Source organism: Gadus morhua, chromosome 8, assembly GCF_902167405.1.
Source record: "Gadus morhua chromosome 8, gadMor3.0, whole genome shotgun sequence".
NCBI lineage: Eukaryota > Metazoa > Chordata > Actinopteri > Gadiformes > Gadidae > Gadus > Gadus morhua.
In genome coordinates this window covers 1,150,433-1,172,700 of record NC_044055.1, presented here as the reverse complement: position 1 = coordinate 1,172,700, position 22,268 = coordinate 1,150,433, and the positions used below count along the sequence as shown (strand labels likewise).

General features: G+C 42.6%; 1 protein-coding gene across 4 annotated transcripts in view; it reads left to right on the top strand.

The window, feature by feature from the left end:
- The first annotated feature begins 48 nt into the window (after positions 1-48).
- c8h5orf22 (chromosome 8 C5orf22 homolog) overlaps positions 49-22,268 on the top strand; it is a 36,071-nt gene continuing 13,851 nt past the window's right edge. For 3 of the 4 annotated variants that reach the window (XM_030364881.1, XM_030364884.1, XM_030364882.1), the window contains exons 1-10: positions 49-261; positions 944-1,089; positions 1,421-1,570; positions 2,131-2,264; positions 2,918-3,183; positions 3,474-3,536; positions 4,671-4,792; positions 5,937-6,003; positions 10,655-10,794; positions 13,474-14,273. In XM_030364881.1, the coding sequence (XP_030220741.1) occupies positions 193-261; positions 944-1,089; positions 1,421-1,570; positions 2,131-2,264; positions 2,918-3,183; positions 3,474-3,536; positions 4,671-4,792; positions 5,937-6,003; positions 10,655-10,794; positions 13,474-13,630 (1,314 nt within the window). In that variant the 5' untranslated portion in view covers positions 49-192 and the 3' untranslated portion in view covers positions 13,631-14,273. Of the gene's footprint in view, positions 262-943; positions 1,090-1,420; positions 1,571-2,130; positions 2,265-2,917; positions 3,184-3,473; positions 3,537-4,670; positions 4,793-5,936; positions 6,004-10,654; positions 10,795-13,473; positions 14,274-16,259; positions 16,336-22,268 lie in introns of those variants that run through there. The other variant, XM_030364883.1, reaches the window with a different exon arrangement.

The following is a 22,268-nucleotide window of genomic DNA, read 5'->3' as shown; positions in this document are numbered from 1 at the left end:
TGGTACTGGTCAGGTGGTAGCACGTGGGCAGAACATGCTCGCTGCTGATAGGACGCCCAGGCGGGACTTCCGTGTTTTTTTTACTATGGAGAGGGACGCTGACCAGCATGCCGTTTAGCTCCATCTCCAAGCAGAAGTCACTGTCCGTCTCGCTAAGATTCTCATTATCTGCGATAAGATTCTCATTATAAAATGAGTTCCTCCACGCAGAAGAGGGTATACGCAAAGTTGCCCGTTTGCATAGTTGAGGATCATAACGACGTAAGTTTATAGGGCACGCTGCGTTTAGCCGTAGCGTTAGACTGCTATTTGGAAATGTTACGTTTGGTTACTATTAACGCTACTGGGAATATCTTCGTAGCTGCCCCATCATTTTTTTTTATTGTTGGTGTTATATGTCCCCCCAAAGTAGGGCGCCAGTGGTAATGTTGGTTGTGGATGTTGTAGTTGGGCTTCCTGTGTGCTACCGTATTGGATAAAGCACAGCATGATGGCCAGCCCCATTTGTGACCCCGCCGTCCATGAACGTACTAGGACGGAGGATATTAATACGCCCGAGTTTTGGGTTACAAATGGGGCTCTACGTATTCTCATAAGCACTATGAAGATCCAGACGGCATTATAAACAAGTTCACATTGCACATGATAACAATGATCAATTGATATTATGATTTCAGTCATTGATCAAATATGCAATAATCCGTCTTGTAATGGGCTATACTATATTCTGATGTGAACCAACTCTCCGCGATATACAACGTTGGGTCACAAATAGGCTAGTACTATATATAATCTGTCAAAATAAAGCTGAATGGTTATTTATTTTATATCATGATTCATTTGACATAATTTAGACGATTTATTCGGAATATGTAATTTTATTGTTGGTATGACCGCTATTTCATTTGAATTAATAAACTTGAATCACTTTTTCCTTTGCAAGGTGGTGAGTCACATCTATCGTGCGATAGCATCAAAACACCTTCCGATGAGGAACATCAAGATGATCCATTTAGACTCCCATCCCGATCTGCTTATCCCTGTCAACATGTCTGCTGACGTCGTCTTTGACAAGGACTCTTTAATTGAGTATGTTTTGGATAGAAATGAATACAATATCAAACGTACAGTGGAAGCCACAGTGCAGCATATGTCAAATACTCAGAAATATTGCATTTCACGCTCTCGCTATGGAGAGCGCTGTAAGAGCCTTGCAAAAAAAACAATGCGATTCATTCATATTAATGATTCCAATTGATTAACCAATATGGTTCAGATATGGAGTTGCAGAACAACCAAGGGAATTTCAAAACTATTTAACTGGATGCACATTAGAAACACTGACGATTCTACAGCATCGTCTCCAGTGTGCAGCGTAGCTCTTGTATATTCACTGTACCTGTACCGTTTCCTCCTTCAGCCAGCTGAGTATAGAGAACTGGATCATGCCCATGGTCTATGCAGACCATGTGTCCTCTGTGGCCTGGCTTCACCCTCCCTGGGCCCAGCAGATCCAAGAAGGAGAGCACCGTATGGCTGTGGGAAAGGATTCCTCCACCACCACCATCAGGTAAACAGGCACGCACAACCCCACCCTCAGCCCGTACGCCACGTACACCTCCACCTTTAAGGGCTCCCTGCGATGCGTTACATTTGAAGTTCCACCAGTGAGGAAAGCCTCGGTAATTCCCTGGGAAACTAGTCTCACTGCTTGCAATCCAAAACTAAACCTTTAAGTGTAACTCAAATAAAACATAATGTAAAAAGCGTTCCTACAGAGGGCGCTGTTATAGAGTATTGGACTATAATCCATTTATTTGGCCCAGCTTCATTTAAAAAACAAAGGTGGAAAACACACAGACCTGACCAGACATACTTTAACGCCAAACCGGTTGGAAGATAGAAAAGCACAAAAAAGTTGAATCACTGTTGAATCATGATTTTGATGTTTCACATCAAAATCTTTACATTTTATCGGAATACATATCGACTTGGCTTCCCTAGTATGCTAATTTGTCGAACCTTCGAGAACCAGGTTTTGAGAAGGCGTTACAACCGGCGTGTTCCTTCTCTGCCGTGTTGGGAGCATTTTTGCAAGTCTGAAATGCTGACTTTTCATTGGCTCTGCAGGGTGACCAGCAAGGACGACTACTTCCTGAGCGACGGTCTGTACGTTCCAGAGGAGCAGCTGGAGAACCCCAAGGCCCTGACGCTGAACGTGGTGCTGGTCAACCCCGCACCGAGGAGCCACGCGGCGCACACAGGTACGGCTGGAGAGGGAGACCGAGGAGACGATGTTGAGGACGGTAGAGCCGGCTCTGTGTCTGCAGGGGTTACAGTGGTCAGCCATCGGTTCTCATAGCATGCTTCCCGTCGCGCCCATTCCACCCTGAGTGTTAGAAGAGTCCTCCGTCAACACGAGATGGGAAAATCGATTGGAATCACTGTCTTTGGTTAAGCAGGAGGAATTGTTTTAGCCTGTCGGTAAGGGTGTTCAATTTACATATATTTTTCAACTGTGTAGGAGCAAAGGCACAGAAATAAGTGGATTTAACCTTGAAGATACGTCTCAATAGTGCAAGAATCATCAGAGTACATAAAATGTGGGTGATGTGCCACTTCCCAGGAACAATACAGAGATAGAGTTATTATTATTATTTATTTATGTATTTTTTAAATGCTGCAGTCAGAACAGATGGGGTCCAGTCTGTGGCTGAAGGCTGGTCGGGGTTCAGATGTCCTCATTCCTCTATTGTGGAGCCAGGACAGCAAACAAATGGATAGACGTATAAAAACTCATAAATTCATGTCGTAGGCCTTGACTTGACAACGGGCAGTGAAAGCTGAGCGGGTAAGGTCTCAGAGAGAGGCAGAAACGTTGACCCCTGCTCTCTGCCCGGCTGGCGTCTCTCCCCAGAGACGGATGCACTGCGGTGGCAACCCAAGAAACCCCGGTCGGACAGCCAGGGAACAGACTGCCCTTTTCCTCCGGGGTCCTCCGGCTTGGAATGTGCCGCCGTGTTACAGCCAGGAGGGGGCGACAGCGGACCAGCTGATAAAGGATCACCTGGCTATGTCGTCAACACATTGTTGTCCGTGGTCAAGGAGACGGATCCGTACATACTGGATGTTGATCTGGATTTTTTCTCCTGTAAGAATCCTTTCAAAGAGCTGTACACACAGGTACCCGCCCCCCTCCTCAGTTCCACTCTGTTTAATTCTCTCATTGTTCCAGACAGGCCATGCCGGCTCACAATGAAACCAGACGGATCCTGTAGCAACAATGGAGTCCCAAACAGCTGGGCAAATAGAATAAACACTGTGAATGACTGCTTCAGTCCGTCTCTTTTACCACCACTGCCCTCGAGGGAGTTAGTCCGGCTTGGACTGTTTGAGCACATGAACGAAAGGCGCTTTATGAACGGGAGGAATGGTTGTGGCTCTGATTCTGATGGTGACTGTGTGTCTCCCAGGAGGAGTACGCCATCCTCCAGCAGCTGTACGGCTTCAGGAGACCCAGCGCCACGGCCAGCGAGGTGAGCCACTCGGAGACCTACTCAGAGACCTACTCAGAGACCTACTCAGAGACCCACTCAGAGACCCACTCAGAGACCTACTCAGAGACCTACTCAGAGACCTACTCAGAGACCCACTCAGAGACCTACTCAGAGACCTACTCAGAGACCTACTCAGAGACCTACTCAGAGACCCACTCAGAGACCCACTCAGAGACCCACTCAGAGACCCACTCAGAGACCCACTCAGAGACCCACTCAGAGACCCACTCAGAGAACCACTCAGAGACCTACTCAGAGACCCACTCAGAGACCCACTCAGAGACCCACTCAGAGACCCACTCAGAGACCCACTCGGGGACCTACTCGGGGACCCACTCGGAGACCTACTCGGGGACCCACTCGGAGACCTACTCGGAGACCCACTCAGGGACCCACTCAGACACCTACTCAGAGACCTACTCAGAGACCCACTCAGAGACCTACTCAGAGACCTACTCAGAGACCTACTCAGAGACCTACTCAGGGACCCACTCAGACACCTACTCAGAGACCTACTCAGGGACCCACTCAGAGACCTACTCAGACACCTACTCAGAGACCTACTCAGAGACCTACTCAGAGACCTACTCAGAGACCTACTCAGAGACCTACTCAGAGACCCACTCAGACACCTACTCAGAGACCTACTCAGGGACCCACTCAGAGACCTACTCAGAGACCTACTCAGAGACCTACTCAGAGACCTACTCAGAGACCCACTCAGAGACCTACTCAGAGACCTACTCAGAGACCTACTCAGAGAACCACTCAGAGACCTACTCAGAGACCTACTCAGAGACCTACTCAGAGACCTACTCAGAGACCTACTCAGAGACCTACTCAGAGACCTACTCAGAGACCTACTCAGGGACCCACTCAGACACCTACTCAGAGACCTACTCAGACACCTACTCAGAGACCTACTCGGGGACCTACTCAGAGACCTACTCAGAGACCTACTTAGAGACCTACTCAGAGACCTACTCAGGGCCGCCCTCCAGACGCCCAATGAGACCTTCCAGGACAAAATACATCAGATGCATAAAAAAAAAGACCGAACAATAAGTGTGTGTGTGTGTTTGTGTGCTTGTGTGTGCGTGTGCGCGTGTGCAGGAGGCGATCGGTGAGTGCGTGGAGCTCCGGGTCCATCAGCTGGAGGACCTGGAGGCGGCGTTCGCTGACCTGCTGGAGGACGACGCCCACGAGACGGTGCTGCGCTGGGCCGCCAACCCCGGGTAAGGGCGGGGCCGCCGGCCGTCTTACACATCCTCAGCGTTCTGCCCCCGAGCCGGCGGCCCCGGGTTAGGGCGGGGGCATGGTCGGAGAACCATCGCGATCGGGGAACCAGCTCTCACCAAAATACTAGAGCCCGACCGATATATCGGCCGATATTAGGCATTTTTCAAACTATTCGGTATCGGCGTTTATAATGGCCGATAAATGAATATATAAAAAAATTAAAAAGTTTGTCCACCAGAGGGCGCTCTAACGCCCCAAACCCGCTGATTCAGCCAGAGTTAGGCAGAGTGAATGATGGAGATCGACTGAGATCATCGGTGTTGTTCACTGTCACGAGACATAAATTGCTCGAATAACAATTTAAAGAACATCCCCATCAATTCTCTAAAGTCGATAAGCATGACTTAATTCATGACTACCATGTCCAGTTTTGCTGTTGTTACGTGTTAGCTGAGAGTGAAAAGGATTTAAAGGATAACTACAAATAACCAATGTTAGGGAAATCTGTTTGTTTTGTTGTGCGTTTCTGGATATATATATAGTTGCGCGTTTTTATATATATATATATCGGCCGATATATCGGCATATCAAATTTTTAAATCACAAAATATTCGTATCGGCATCGGCCTTAAAAATCCTATATCGGTCGGGCTCTAACGTAATACAACGTAAACATTTCTAAATTCAAATTTGGGAGGTCATGTGACCCTGTAATCACCTATTTCACATGTCGGCGTCATGTGTGGTTGAAGAGTGAACCTGACGAAGCCACAGCCAAACGCGCCGTTTGCATTCATAAATCATCTTACCAGCGCGCGGGGCTTTATATTATTGTTGGTTGCACAGCAACAACACCTGAGAATCAGAAGGCTGTGCACAGCGACTTCGTCCTTTTTAATAATCATTTCAAATTTTAAGTACAAATGGGAAAAATATGTAACTTTACTCTAAGTAACTACTCTTATCACTTTTGTGTAACTCCTAAGAAAATGTTTTGTCTTAGAACCCTTCCACGTTGCCCTTTTCCCTTTCCCTATGACTTGATAGCCCAGCTTGAGTTGTAACCTGTTAGCTCGGGGCACCATGTGTTCCTCCAGGAGGATCCTGCTCTGATGTGATGTGTTCAACGTGTGGTTGCAGCATGGCTCCCCTCGCCCAGCTGGTGTCCAGTCTGAAGGCCAGAGACCAGTCTCCAGATTACGAGATGGTGACTACCCCTATATGTACTGTCCATTCATGAGTTAACATCAGGACTAAACACACTGTCCATTCATGAGTTAACATCAGGACTAAACACACACTGTCGATTCATGAGTTAACATCAGGACTAAACACACACTGTCGATTCATGAGTTAACATCAGGACTAAACACCCTGTCGATTCATGAGTTAACATCAGGACTAAACACACACTGTCGATTCATGAGTTAACATCAGGACTAAACACACACTGTCGATTCATGAGTTAACATCAGGACTAAACACACTGTCGATTCATGAGTTAACATCAGGACTAAACACACACTGTCGATTCATGAGTTAACATCAGGACTAAACACACACTGTCGATTCATGAGTTAACATCAGGACTAAACACACACTGTCGATTCATGAGTTAACATCAGGACTAAACACACACTGTCGATTCATGAGTTAACATCAGGACTAAACACACACTGTCGATTCATGAGTTAATATCATGACCCTACACCTACTGTTGATTCATGAATTCATATAATTACTAAATGCATACTTTGATTCATGAATTAATATCATGACTAAACACACACTGTTGATCATTAATCAATATAATTACTAATACCACACACTGTTGATCATTAATTAATATAATTACTAATACCACACACTGTTGATCATTAATTAATACAATTACTAATACCACACACTGTTGATCATTAATTAATATAATTACTAATACCACACACTGTTGATCATTAATTTATATAATTACTATTACCACACACTGTTGAATCATGATTTAACATCATGACTAAAAATATACTGTTGGTTTATAAATGAATATGATAGCTTAAAAGATACTGTTGGTCAATCAATAAATATCATGAATAAAGACATCCTGTTGATTCATGTATTAACATGACTAAACACATCCTGCTTACACATGACACAAAATCTCTCAATTCTTATTAAACACATCCTGTACGTCATAATTCACGTCAGAACGCAACACATGGCTTCATTTTTTTTTGGTGAGACGTTGCTCCTTCTTTGATCCTGAAGAGCGTTCTGTAGGAGAGTTCCTCCCCCTTATATGAACTCTCTGCTGGCTCTTAGCCATGCCCCATAGGACGCGATGCGATGTGTTAATGTGTTATTACCATGGACATAATAAAGGATGGACCACGGACTGGAAAATGGCCGCCCATTCATTCCTATGCAAACCTGCTCAGTGGCGCATGGCAACATACAGGAGCGATTTGCTTCCGCGTTATGTGGCCAAGACACGTGACCTATTCCGTGACGTACCGGATGCAGAGATCTTCTTCTTCTTCTAGTTTAGTGGCGGATCATAGTTTTTCCCCATATACCGCGACCTACTGGACTACTACACAGGAGTTTGTGACAAGGACGTTGACAAGGACAAGGACGTTGGCAAATCATACTTTAAATCATACAAATAAATTCAAAGAAAAAACCAAACTAACGAAACAAAATAAACAAAATAAAACAAACTAACAAAAGAAATGAATAAATAAAAATAAGAAATATATATACTTAAGGTTAAATTCTTCTAATTAGGTTAGTATCTTTTAGCTAATTTATCAGCAATTTCATTGCCATATATTCCATGGTGGGCTGGAAAGTTAATGGAGCCGTGCACGGGTGGATTGCGGAAGTATATGCCTATCCTGGGGGCCTGGGTAACATCAGGCCCCCAGGATAGGCATATACTTCCGCAATCCACCCGTGCTCAGAGGCCAAGCCTGGTATTGCAGCTGTTTTAGCTGGGAGTGGACGGGGGTCCGTCATTTCATGTGGCCCAGAAGTAGATATCGCCGTCCACTCCAATACAAGTGGGGAACAGGATTGTGTCTCCGCAAAAAATGTCTGGATATCAATCAAAGGCTCATAATTATCTTTCTACCCTGTTCTAAAAAAATGTAAGTTTTTTCTTTTCAAAACGCCTCCTCAAGCGTTTTATTAGCAGTTGATGTTGGGTGGGCAGCTGAAAGGAGCCGTACTGAAACAAACGGCTCCTTGCTATGGACCTATTTTGAAGTGCACGGCTCCATTAACTTCCGAATTAAATTAAATTCCGAATTAACTTCCATTAACTCAATGTGACAATGTGGTATTGGCATATATATTCCAGAATTTGAAAAAGGATATGGATATAGAGTGGGTGACTTTATCAGTATACTCAATCGAGATGGCCACAATAATAACCGCTCTTAGATGGGTTGTAGATACTAAGTTTTATAACAAATAATTCAATACGTGAAGATTTGGTGATAGAGGTAAAGCATCTTCTTTTAAATATTATAAGCCTTGGTTTAGTTATTCAGTTCTGTTGGATTCCAGCCCACCATGGAATATATGGCAATGAAATTGCTGATAAATTAGCTAAAAGATACTAACCTAATTAGAAGAATTTAACCTTAAGTATATATATTTTTTATTTTTATTTATTCATTTCTTTTGTTAGTTTGTTTTATTTTGTTTATTTTGTTTCGTTAGTTTGGTTTTTTCTTTGAATTTATTTGTATGATTTAAAGTATGATTTGCCAACGTCCTTGTCCTTGTCAACGTCCTTGTCACAAACTCCTGTGTAGTAGTCCAGTAGGTCGCGGTATATGGGGAAAAACTATGATCCGCCACTAAACTAGAAGAAGAAGAAGATCTCTGCATCCGGTACGTCACGGAATAGGTCACGTGTCTTGGCCACATAACGCGGAAGCAAATCGCTCCTGTATGTTGCCATGCCCCACTGAGCAGGTTTGCATAGGAATGAATGGGCGGCCATTTTCCAGTCCGTGGTCCATCCTTTATTATGTCCATGGGTAACATACAGGAGCGATTTGCTTCCGCGTTATGGGGCCAAGACACGTGACCTATTCCGTGACGTACCGGATGCAGAGATCTTCTTCTTCTTCTAGTTTAGTGGTGGATCATAGTTTTTCCCCATATACCGCCACCCATAGCCGCCACCTACTTGACTACTACACAGGAGTTTGTGACAAGGACGTTGGCAAATGATACTTTAAATCGTAAAAAAAAAAAAAAAAAAACTAACGAAACAAAATAAAACAAACTAACAAAGAAATGAATAAATAAAAAATAAAATAAAAAAATATATATACTTAAGGTTAAATTCTTCTAATTAGGTTAGTATCTTTTAGCTAATTTATCAGCAATTTCATTGCCATATATTCCATGGTGGGCTGGAATCCAACAGAACTGAATAACTAAACCAAGGCTTATAATATTTAAAAGAAGATGCTTTACCTCTATCACCAAATCTTCACGTATTGAATTATCTGTTATAAAACTTAGTATCTACAACCCATCTAAGAGCGGTTATTATTGTGGCCATTTCGATTGAGTATACTGATAAAGTCACCCACTCTATATCCATATCCTTTTTCAAATTCTGGCATATATATGCCAATACCACATTGTCACAAACTTAGTATCTACAACCCATCTAAGAGTGGTTATTATTGTGGCCATCTCGATTGAGTATACTGATAAAGTCACCCACTCTATATCCATATCCTTTTTCAAATTCTGGAATATATATGCCAATACCACATTGACACCATTCTATGATAGCTGATAACCAATGTACATCACTGTAATACAATAATCAAGAGGACATACAGGCAGTTCAAATAAAAAGAGATAGAACTTTATTGATCTGGAAACTTCATAAATATGTAAGATTGCTCCATATAATACCATAGTAAACGTATGTAGGCCTAAAAAAATCAGTTCAATGTTATGCTTAAGAAACAGATTCCTTCCAACTAACTATTTTACGAAGAATGCAATCAATAATTTATATAAAAGTAAATGTTTACATATCGACCAGCAACAAAGTTGGAGTAGCCTACCCAAATATTGAATTGTAATACACCAACATTGTCAATTGTCATACATAGCTAACCATAACCCTGTCATACATAGCTAAACAAGCAAATGAAAATGAAATACCTACCAACGCAACTGAAATGTTAATATTAGACAATTAACAATATTATGAAAATTACGTAGGTCTCCCATAATCATTCAGGTAATCAATACGTCCGTGCCTGTTACAGCTATTTCAATGATGTGTGTTATATATCCGTGTTCAACGCCATTCATGTTAAGTAAAAGGACAAATCTCAGACTTTGGAAGTTAATGGAGTTAATTCGGAATTTAATTTAATTCGGAAGTTAATGGAGCCGTGCACTTCAAAATAGGTCCATAGCAAGGAGCCGTTTGTTTCAGTACGGCTCCTTTCAGCTGCCCACCCAACATCAACTGCTAATAAAACGCTTGAGGAGGCGTTTTGAAAAGAAAAAACTTTCATTTTTTTAGAACAGGGTAGAAAGATAATTATGAGCCTTTGATTGATATCCAGACATTTTTTGCGGAGACACAATCCTGTTCCCCACTTGTATTGGAGTGGACGGCGATATCTACTTCTGGGCCACATGAAATGACGGACCCCCGTCCACTCCCAGCTAAAACAGCTGCAATACCAGGCTTGGCCTCTGAGCACGGGTGGATTGCGGAAGTATATGCCTATCCTGGGGGCCTGGTTATTACAGTGAAGAGCCGCTGCTTAGAGAAGTCTGTCTGTCTGTCTCTCTCTCTCTCTCGCTCTCAGGTGCATCAGGCCGGCCTTACCTGTGACTACTCTGAGCTGCCTCACCACATCAGCACCGAGGAGGAGATCGACGGACTGCTGCTGGCCGTTGAACAGATTCTCACGGCCCTGCCTAAACCAACACTGGTAACCATGTCCAGGTAGATGTTTCCACCAGCTACAACTCCGTTTACCTTTCCACCGGCAAACCAAACTGATTGTGAAACCGGTCTCAAACATTCACCTCACTGTGATCTCTGGTGCATCATTGCGCGAAACCGTACTTAGAGTCACAATATGTGTCTCTGCCAGCCGAGCTAAGCTAGTTTGCGTCACACAGTATCAGAGCCAGGTAGAGTGGAATGGACCCTGTTAACGAGCTGTGTGAGTAGTGTTGCTTTCGTCAACGAAAATTATGACTAAATATCGTCGTCAACGACCCTTTATCACGTGAGGAAGACGAGACGCAACGTAAATGCTGGTCATGTGACAATAACAATAATTAAATACATAATGCAATATTGTTGACGAATAGAAACGAGACTAAATGTGTTTTACAAAATAATACTCGCTTATTTTATTTATCTCTGGGGCTGTATCAGGTTACGTTACTTCCTGAATCCCCGCTCGTCGCGGCAGTATTTAGATTCACAAGACGCAGCTGTGGTGGTAGCGTTAATGGAAACGTAAGGCCCTGTCCACACTAATCCGGGTAAATATAAAGACGCACAACTTGTAACTGAAGATACATAGTACATTGCACAGAGAAATCATCATTTCCATTTCACCTGCCATTTTTTTTTTTAGATGAGCGCAAGCTTGTGGCAGGGTCATGGCAGTGTCATGGCAAACGAATGCCATCGTATCTGAAAGCCTCCGTCTACCCTGGCCACACTACAACGCAAACCCAGCGTTTTCATATTTATCCACCTCAGCGATCTTTTTTGAAAAGTATCCTTATCAGTGTCAGAATTCGCCGTCTAATGTGGACGGTTCGTTGGTAAAATAAATACGTTGTAAATTCATATCAGAGTGTCTTCTGTGTCTGGAATGGGTGCATTCTTGAGTCTATAAGGTAACGATAATATAATAATAAGATTACCTTGTTTGAAATGTGAAATGGGTTTGGCAAAAATAAAATGTTGGTTTTGTCAATACTACTAGGTAGGAAGCCTACTTGTACTATATTGACTGAGTTAAATAGAATTGCATTAAAAAAAAGTGACTACGGTAATACAATTTGCTTTAACTAAAACTAGACTAAAATAGTCATGGATAATTCTGACTAAAATAAGACTAAAATGCAAAGACTTTTAGTCGACTGAAACTTGACTAGACTGAAATGAGTGAACGTGACTAAAACTGATAAAAATGTCTGAATGTCAGCTTGACGTAAAGACTAGACTAAAACTAAAATTATAACAGTCCGCCAGAAACAACATTATGTGTTAGTCTCCGGCCCACTCACTGGGGGGGGGGGGGGGGGGGGGCGCCGTCCTCCACATTGTGACCTAAACGGCATGTCGAAATCACATCAGGCTGAACGCGGCTGGAATGCAGCGATTCAACGTTTTAGCCTTGGCTCTGTCCTCCGATCTACAGATCTGTCAACGCTCAACTTGTAGTGTGCGCTATGTTATTCTAAAAAGAGGTGACGGAGTTATGGGAGGACCTTGTGCACATTCACAAGCAGGGCAGAAGGATGAAACGTTGCGGCTGTGCGGTGAGATGTCCTACACATCGTCACATCACACACTCCAACATCGCCGATGCTTGCTAGTTGTGCGAAAAAGAAAACCCCCATGAAAACGTTGAGTGGGGCGGCTATACCAGTGCTTAATTTGAGGGGGAGCAAGGGGGAGCGCGCTCCGGAAGCTCTGACGCGCGCTCCGCCAGCTGGATCTTGAGTGTGTGTGTGTGTGTGTGTGTGTGTGTGTGTGTGTGAGGGGCTAATACTGTGTGCATGTGTGTGTTTTGTTCAGATGTGCAGCAAGAGAGGTTGGACTTGGAGTGACGCGAGTCGGTTGAGTGATGTGTGATAAATCTGCGAGGAGTTAGCGAAAGTAGTGAACTTTATTATTATTATGGTTTTTGTGGTATTCTGGTATTGTTCTGGTTAATAATATGTATCTATTTGTTAACGTGGCCAAGTTGTCATGCCAGATTGTTGTTCTAACTAGGCCTACTATAATCTGAGGTAGCCTATCTATTTGTTTTCATCTTTTGATGCGACGGAGATCCATTTTCAAGGACTTGGTGTATTTTGTTGTGTTGAGAATACAATGACTCAATGACGCACCTGCGAGTGCATGACATATTCCTCAACTGTTGGTAAACAACGGTAAACTTTATAACGTGTGGCTGTGTGTCTCTCCAACCTAACATATGTTTACTATTTTTTCTGCGTACATCCCCATTCACGAGGCTTTAGTAGGCTAATTTCTTGCGATGTTGAAACCCCCCCCCCCCGCCGCTTTTTTTCTACTCGTCCTCAGCGCTCCGGGAGCTCCCACTTGACAAATTAAGCACTGGGCTATACCGATGCCTTCAAATACGTGATGCTAGTGCAGCCGATGTCATGACCAGGTCAATCCTTTCCATATGACATCATTCTGGATATAATTCAAATGGGCAAATGTAGGATAAAGAGACGAGTGTGACATTAGTTTCCGAAGCCCTAAACGGCACACGTTGCGCTAGGTCTGTTAACAAACGGTCCGAACAGACGTCCACTGGACACATTTTGGGTCAAGTTGCTCACTGTTTCAAAGTTTCTGCTCAGAGAAATCGTAATATGGGCTCAGTCATTAAGTGTGTGTGTGTGTGTGTGTGTTTTTCAGATCCAGTCTAGACGAGTACTGCCCCGTGGAGCAGGTGGACTCCATCCAGAACAAGGTTCTGTCCGTCCTGGAGGGGCTGTACGGACAGCTGGAGGTCCGACAGACCTACGACAGCCCCCCGGTGGACACACAGGAAGGCCAGCTGGCCATCTTGTGATGCTAGCACACGCACACACACCAGTGTACAAACCCCATGTATTCAACACATGTATTGAAGAAGCAGATGTATAGATCACGTTTAAGTCAATGTTTGTTTAAGTAAAAAGTATTATCTTTGTGTACAGTTTGTCGTTGTGTACTGTGTCATTTTGTTTGAGGTCATTTTCTCGAGGTTGAATTTTCCAACCTGCATCTTTTCTAGAACTGCATCATGTATAATGCTGGTAGACTAATAAACAATGTTTGTCGTTTGTGTTTTTATCATAAAACTGAAGCTTTCTTTGAGTTTCCTGTTGCTGTTTCCTTCACCCTAACTGTCAACCGCCTCCAGACACAAGATTGTTCACAACGCATAATGAAGTGAAAGCAAAAATAAATCCAGTCCCACTACACACTAGCCTGACAGTCGTCACCGTTGACAGCAGTACTGCCCAATATGCAAGAAGGAGCACTGGAACAGAGAAAGTTACAATGGTCATGGTCAACCCTGATACGATAATAGAACCCTGTTTAATATTATCTACTCCAAAGACACGTCTCAACTCCCTGTCATCTCTCTGGATGCTGAAAAAGCCTTTGATAGAGTTGAGTGGGAATACCTTTTCACTGTTCTGAAAAACGGTGAACATCAAAAATACCAGGTATGAATATTTCAATTCAGCTCGTGGGGCTGTCCACTTTCTCCCTTGCTTTTTGCCATTGCTCTCCGTAGCTGTGAGGATTCCAACCTCATTCCTGGGGATAACGCGTATGGGCGTTGAACATAGGCTTGCGTTGTATGCGGATGATTTGCTTTTGTACATCACTGACCCTCTTTCTCAACTACCCAACATTCTGTCGTTATCACAAAACGTTGGCTCCTTTTCTGGGAACAAGCTGAATCTACAAAAGAGAAAGTCTCCCTATAAACTCAAATGCTCTCCTGCTTTCTCAATCTGATATACCATTTCAACTGAATAACATCAAGTAGGCTACTTGGGAGTAACTGTCACACGTACACTGTCTGCCTTATTAGATGCAAATTTTACCCCCCTACTCAGCAATATCTGCTTTCTAGAGATGGCGTCATCTGCCCCTCTCTATGCTTGGTAAAATTAATTCAGTTAAGTTGAACATTCTTCCAAATTTCTTTTTCAATGCATCCCCCTATTTTGGCCAAAATCATATTTTAAATCTATTGATCAAGCGGTAATTTCCTTCTTGGAGTTGAAGGACTCCTAGGATTGTGAAGTCCCTCTGTCAGCAATGCTCACTCAGTAGAGGATGGCTTTGCCAAATTGTATGTACTATTACTGGGGAGCCAATATCCATATATTTCTGTTATGGGTACATAACGCCCAACCCCTGTGGTGCCAACTCGAGTTGAGGTTGTGTGTGTCGTCCTCTCTTCCTGCTCTTCTCTTCTCATCACTTCCGTCACCTCCCTCTCGTTACACAGACTAATTGTCTGTAACTCCTTGAAAATTTGGTGTCAATTCAGGCGACATTCCACTCCCCCTCTGCTCTTGTGCCAATAACCCCCAATCGTCTTTTCCCACCTTCTTTTGTATTCCTGTTGTTGGAGAGAAATGGCGTACAGTCGTTCAATGATTTATACATTGGCAGAGGTTTTGGTAGCTTCACAGACCTATCGGCTTCACATGACATGCCCACAACACACTTAATTTTCAAATTAGGCCTTGTGTCCTAAAGACCTTTTCTGACTTCCCCTCTCAGGAAGCCATGGAAAGACCTCTTAAAACTATCAGAGGTCACTTGTTTCCCATATTTATTGGGGTCTTCTGTCGTTAAACACAGAGCTGTGCTCTAAAAGTGTCGCAGCCTGGGCACAGGAGCTCGGCGTATAATTTGAGGAAGATACTGAGAGAGAGCCATTAACAGAATACGTCATTCTTCATCATGTGCCCGTTTGGGCCTGATTCAGTTTAAAATTGTTAAAAAAATGCATCTGTGGAGTTCACACCAGGCTATCAAAAATATCTCCAGACACTGAGGACATCAAGTGTGGAATCAGACAATGTCACTTGACTCATATGTTTGCGTCATGCCTCAGACTTGAACTTTCGCGGACCTCCATGTTTAAAATCCTCTCTTTAGGAATCACTTTGGAACCGTAGCCGTACCCTCTAGTGGCCATATTGGGTGTTTCACCCACCCCACACGTCCTCGGCAAGACCCATGCAAATGTTTTGGCCTTCGCCACCCTACTGGCTAGGCGTAGAATTATACTTAACTGGAAATCACCACAACCCCCTCTTGTATCGGTCTGGTTGATAGACCTCATGTTTTTTTTTTAATTAGAGAAAGTCAAATTCACTATACGGGGACACAAGCAGATTTTGTGCTCTTTGACTTTCGGATGAATATTTGTACTGTACAATTTGCGCTATAAAAATTAATGAAGACACCTAGATCAGAATGTTATTGTTCTGAGTATCGGTAGGGGTAGTAATAGTGGTCGTTTTTTTCTGGGATTGATAAATCACATTTTCTGTTATGTTATAAGCATTAATAGTTGTGAATGAATTAACTTCTACCCCTCCTACTGATTCATAATAAAACGATTACATTATCATGAATAGTTGAAAAATATATCAGTCTTCATTTTTGTTCCAAACCCCTTATAGAGGAAAGATCCTGCCAGGTCCCTTGTGATAACAGAATTCACTGAGGCTGTTGAACTTACTCACGTTTAAACAAAGGCATGTGACAATTACTTAATATTGCTCATGGTTCGGCAGAAGCCGGCGCAAGAGCCTTGTGTGTAAATTCCCCAATTCCCATCCCATTTCCGGATGCCCCACGCTTTCTTAAGAGTTGGCTGCGAGTCATCCGACAGCTTTAGAAGGCGGAACTCTCTTTCTCAGAGCCAGGGTTATTCAGCAGTGAAAGTGATAAGAGCTGTCAAAGCAGAGAGAAGAGCGAAGAACCTAAAAAACATAAAAAGATCAGAAAACCTCAGTTGTTGAGTTTGATTGTTTTCTAAAAGTGAAGATGACAAGCGGAACGACAATCGGGCGCACTCCCGTGAAACTGTCGCTTCCGTGCTCGTCGAACGCATTCACGCACACCTGGAAAACGTTGGGATGATGAGAATCACAATAAAATGAAACTGAATTTGAAACACTACATTGTAATTTCTGCATCTTTAGTATTGCAGTACAAATTAGAAGAAATGTGAATATTTCGTTGGCATGGTGATTTACGGTGTGTGCTTCTAAAATTTCTGGTTGCGCGGCGCGTGCCGTCCATATGGGCAGGTGGGGCGCCGAACTCCCTGCAAAAGCATGCTCCCAAAAATAGTTCCTCAGTAAATAACAGTAGATAAATCATTGCTCCAAGTTTATTTTTAATAATGTGATTGTCACATTAACTATCTATTGTTTCTGTAGGCTTTACGACTATTTCTGGTCTGTTGATATCAAATTGATGGATTCTAGTTGAGTTCTGTTTCACGCGTCATGCAATGTGGGGCTGTGGAGCTTAACGACCGCGTTCTTCCGTATGTTTCTCGCATAACCCTGCAGGCTGCAATAAGAATTGCAATCCGCGCTATAAGACCATATGGTCGTAAAGTTATGGAAGCATATATGTAGCAAAATTCAAATGGCAATGCAATTTGGAATTACATTATGCATTTGACAATTCATTATGCAATTTTATAATGTAATTTGTAAATACGTTATTCAAAGTGTATTTTAACATGCAAAGTGACAATGCAATCCTCAATTAAATTTGCAAAAGTTATAACAATACAAATAGAATAACATTTTGTCAAATTATTTGTATGGAAGCATATATGTAGCAAAATTCAAATGGCAATGCAATTTGGAATTACATTATGCATTTGACAATTCATTATGCAATTTTATAATGTAATTTGTAAATACGTTATTCAAAGTGTATTTTAACATGCAAAGTGACAATGCAATCCTCAATTAAATTTGCAAAAGTTATAACAATACAAATAGAATAACATTTTGTCAAATTATTTGAGTTCCTTTATACAAATTGAAAAGCTATAGCGTCCCCGTGATTGCAATCCACTTCGCCACGCTCCGTGTGTTGCGATATTCAAATTACATTTCAATCCGCAAAACGAACGCTTTGCAAAAGATTTGGCAAAACGGAATCCAAAGAGGAATCCAAAGAGGAATCCAAAGAGGAATACAAATAGGAATCCAAAGAGGAATACAAATAGGAATCCAAAAAGTCAATATGCAAAGTGGCAAACGTATCAGCCAATCAGCGTCTGGGCGGCAACTACGTCACTTGCTCGTAATTTCCTTGTTCCCTTCTAGTTCGTAGCCTATGGTCCATGGTCACCAATGGAGATTATTGATATGCTCCGAAGTTTGGCCGATGATGTGGAGAACAATCGAGTTGAAGACACAGATGCAGTAGATAGAGTGCGTGTTCTGGGAGATAGGATAGACGACTTATCCTCACTGGTACGTTTTGACGCCAGTGTGGTATACACAAAGATTTCCCAAGTGCTACAGGCACTGGGTGCAAAACATAGGGTCGGGAGACCCACCGTCTCCACCCACTCCTCACCTACAAAGCTCTCCACAACCTAGCCCCCAGTTACCTCTGCGACCTCCTCCAAGAATACACTCCCTCCCGCTCCCTCCGCTCAACCTCTGCTGGACTACTATGTATCCCCACATCACGACTCATTACGAATGGGTGCCCGGTCATTCAGCTGTTCAGCACCCAGGCTCTGGAACTCCCTCCCCCCACACATAAAACAGTCATACACCATTACAACCTTCAAGTCACAACTCACCTGTTCAAACTCGCACACAACGTCTAACTGAGGGGTGTTCCACGAACGGAGGTTAAACAAACACTGAGTTAACGCTGAACTCTAGGTTGATTGACCCTGTTCCGACCAACCCAGAGTTTTCGGTTCCACAGCAGCGGTTATGCATTAGTTCAATCAACTCGGGGTTGGTTAACACAGGGTTGTGCGCGTACACGCCAAACTTAAAAAGACGTGATGTATGGATCATGGAAACCCTGATCGATATGGCGAAACGGGCCGCTTATTTCAATGAAATGGAACTCCAGGTTCTCCTGGAGAGCTATGACGAGGAGAAAGACATTATCACAAGAAAAGGGAACGCTAAAACCTCTGGAACCCGGAGAACCAAAGCCTGGCAGCGGATCGCTGACCGCGTAAATGCGTTAGTTACGCGTCAAAAGCATGATCCTTAATATTTGAGCCATGAATATATAAATATCCCAGTTAAGCATTCTTAAAGATCCTACCACATAAGCCCTTTCTTCTAAAACAATATGTACTCCGATTGCTTCCAAGCGGTCAGAGGATCAAGTATAAAAATGAAGTATAAAAAACATACAAACTGGTAAGCTTTTCCCAACATCGTATTGGTATAAATTTAAATAAGCCATTTTTTTAAGCCAATCGTGAAAAGGCCGACAGTCGGCAGACTGGATCTGGCCCTCAAATTGTCTTGACCCCGGTGGAGGAGCTGTTAATAAACATAAATTCAGGGCGCCCTGGCATGGAGGGGGTACCTGGAGGTAGGCCTAATACCACCTCAGAGAGTCATGGGCCATACCCCACACTTGTTGAATGTAGGTTTTTGTGTTTTCTTGTATTTTAGATTTTTTTTGCCTTCGAAGTAACACATGCAAACCGTGTGCTTGCCACAGCGCATATTATTCCAAATGTTTCTTTTTTTGGTAACTGGGTAGAAAACCTAAAAGTGATAATTCATCAACTTCACAGATCAAGATGGATCAGTGCTTGTAATGAAGCCGCCGGCTACGATCGAACATTCTCCAGTGGATGCAAGTCCGTTAGGACTATTTTATACTTTATGTTGTAAATGCCTCTCGGCATAGTACTCAGACAATATTGCTCTTTGTATGATAGGAGGCCGATACAAATCTTGGATGGGTCATCTGAAACGACTGTGATGTGCTCAGCATCTCCAGCATTATAGCCTAGATAAAACTACCATTTGAAAAAAACGGAGGGCTACGCAAATAGTCTGGAGTGAAGTGAGGCCAGGTCCTCGATTGGTAGTGTTGGCTATGTAAGGCTATTTAAATATATCAAAGATTTGCGCGAGAATCTATGTCTCCACTCCAGCAAAAAGTCATCCAATATGCCAAGATGTCGAGCCGTGGTCTTATCAATCGCTCCCGGTGGATTGCACGTATAATTTGCGCTCTGATATCAGCAGTTCTCTCATCAAAAGGGCATGCCATTGTGAACATATGAAATCTGCGGTGAACGCCGGTTGAAATACCCAAAACCGGGTTATGTTTCAAACTTAACCTGCGCAAAACCTGGTCCGACCAGGTTTGATTCAGAGCATATGTTGCTATAGCAACTAACATACCGTGATCCTTTTGGAACGGAAAACCTAGGGTTACAGCAAACCCTGGGTTAACTTACCCGGTTATGTGATAAAACCGGCTTTGTGGAACACCCCACTGATCACTGTCTTGATTGTTTGTTTGTTTTGTCTTGTTTTTGTTTTATTTATTTATTTATTATTATTTTTCCACAATGTGTTGTTTTAAACTATTTATGATAACTTTATGCTCTGTAAGGTGACCTTGGGTGTCTTGAAAGGCGCCCTTTAAATTAAATGTATTATTATTATTATTATTATTATTATTATTATTATTATTATTATTATTATTATTATTATTATTATTATTACCGTGGAGATACCCTTGGAGACAATAGAAAGTGACGTCCAGACACTGATTGGCTGATACGTTTGCCACTTTGCATATTGACTTTTTGGATTCCTATTTGTATTCCTCTTTGGATTCCTATTTGGATTCCTCTTTGGATTCCGTTTTGGATTCCTATTTGTATTCCTCTTTGGATTCCGTTTTGGATTCCGTTTTGGATTCCGTTTTGCGGATTGAAATGTCATTTAAATATTGCAACACACGGAGAGTGGCGAAGTGGATTGCAATCACGGGGACGCTATAGCTTGGCAATTTGAATAAAGGAACTCAAAAGAATTTGACAAAATGTTATTGTATTTTTATTGTTATAACTTTTGCAAATGTAATTGAGGATTGCATTGTCACTTTGCATATTAAAATACACTTTGAATAACGTATTTACAAATTACATTATGAAATTGCATAATGCATTGTCAATTGCATAACGTAATTACTTATTGAATTGCAAATTGCAAATTGCATTGCCATTTGAATTTTGCTACATATATGCTTCCATATAAAGTAGTCTGCCCCATGGTCATATTCTAGGACTATTGTTGTCGAATTACTCCGCCTGTACCTTTCAGCAATGTTGTTGTCGAATTACTCCGCCTGTATCTTTCGGCATTGAAGCCTATTTATTTATTTATTTCAGCAGGTATTAAAATTGTTGGCCTACGTGATTTCATACCTGATTTAAACAGCTGTTATTGAGAAATACCTGATTTCAAAAGTGTTGTTATTGAGAGATTTGCACACATCGTCGGGCCAAGTTCCAAATCGAAGGTCTGCTTGATTGATGACTTGTATTTCTACTTTTCATGTATTTGCAATGCACTCGCAAAGACTGTTGTTAAATTGCTGTTAGATTGTTAAAATAAAATATGGAAGAAATAACTTACCTATAATGTCGAATTTGTCCTTTGAAATGTTTGACTTTGCAGAGCTGGTGTTTGCATTGCACATGGGCTATTCTAATTAGCCCGACTCGACATCATATGACGAGTGTTGCGGATGGCACTTCAAAAGCGTGCAGTAACATTAGGCGATACGTTTATTTTTAATTCTTACTCACAGTTAGTTTAGTTAACATGCTTTAATGTAGCTCAAAATATACATGTTAAAAATATATATAAATTGTGGGTGTGGTCATACGCCAGTCGTTTCTGCCCCACCGAAAGGAAGGGGCACCGCACGCAACTTGTGCCCATAGAATTAGGGGCCACAGTGCTCCTAGTTAAAAAAGTTAGTCTTGAGCCCTCCATATGGGGTCAGAACAGTCTCATTAATAATGAATGCACAGAGAAGGATTCACAAATGTATTTTGTGATTTATATATAAATTACTCTCTTCTCACCCGACAGCTTTAGAAGGCGGAACTCTCTTTCTCAGAGCCACGGCTATTCAGCAGTGAAAGTGATAAGAGCTGTCAAAGCAGAGAGAAGAGCGAAGAATCTGTAAAACATCAGAAGATCAGAAAACCTCAGTTGTTGAGTTTGATGATTTTCTGACTTTTCTGATCTTCTAATGTTTTACAGGCTCTTCGCTACTTTTCTTCTCTCTGACAGCACTTTTCTCCGCTGAATAACTCTGGCTATGAGGAAGAGAGTTCCACCTTTAAAGCTGTCGGGTGACTTGGCAACTACCTCCGTCCGTTGACTGATCTCCATTGACTTTGAATGGGGACGGGTCCCGCGCAATGCATTGTGGATCCGTCCGCTGAAGGCTCCGTCAAAAAGTTGAAAAATGTTCAACTTTTTCGGCAGCGACGGATCCGTCATCCAATCAGATCACGTATGCAAATGTCAGCACTGTGACACTACTCGGGCTCTGACGACCCTGGAAACCTCCCCCATCCGTCAGCCACGCCGAAGGCTCCAACGGAACGGACGGATCCACAATGCATTGCGCGTCCG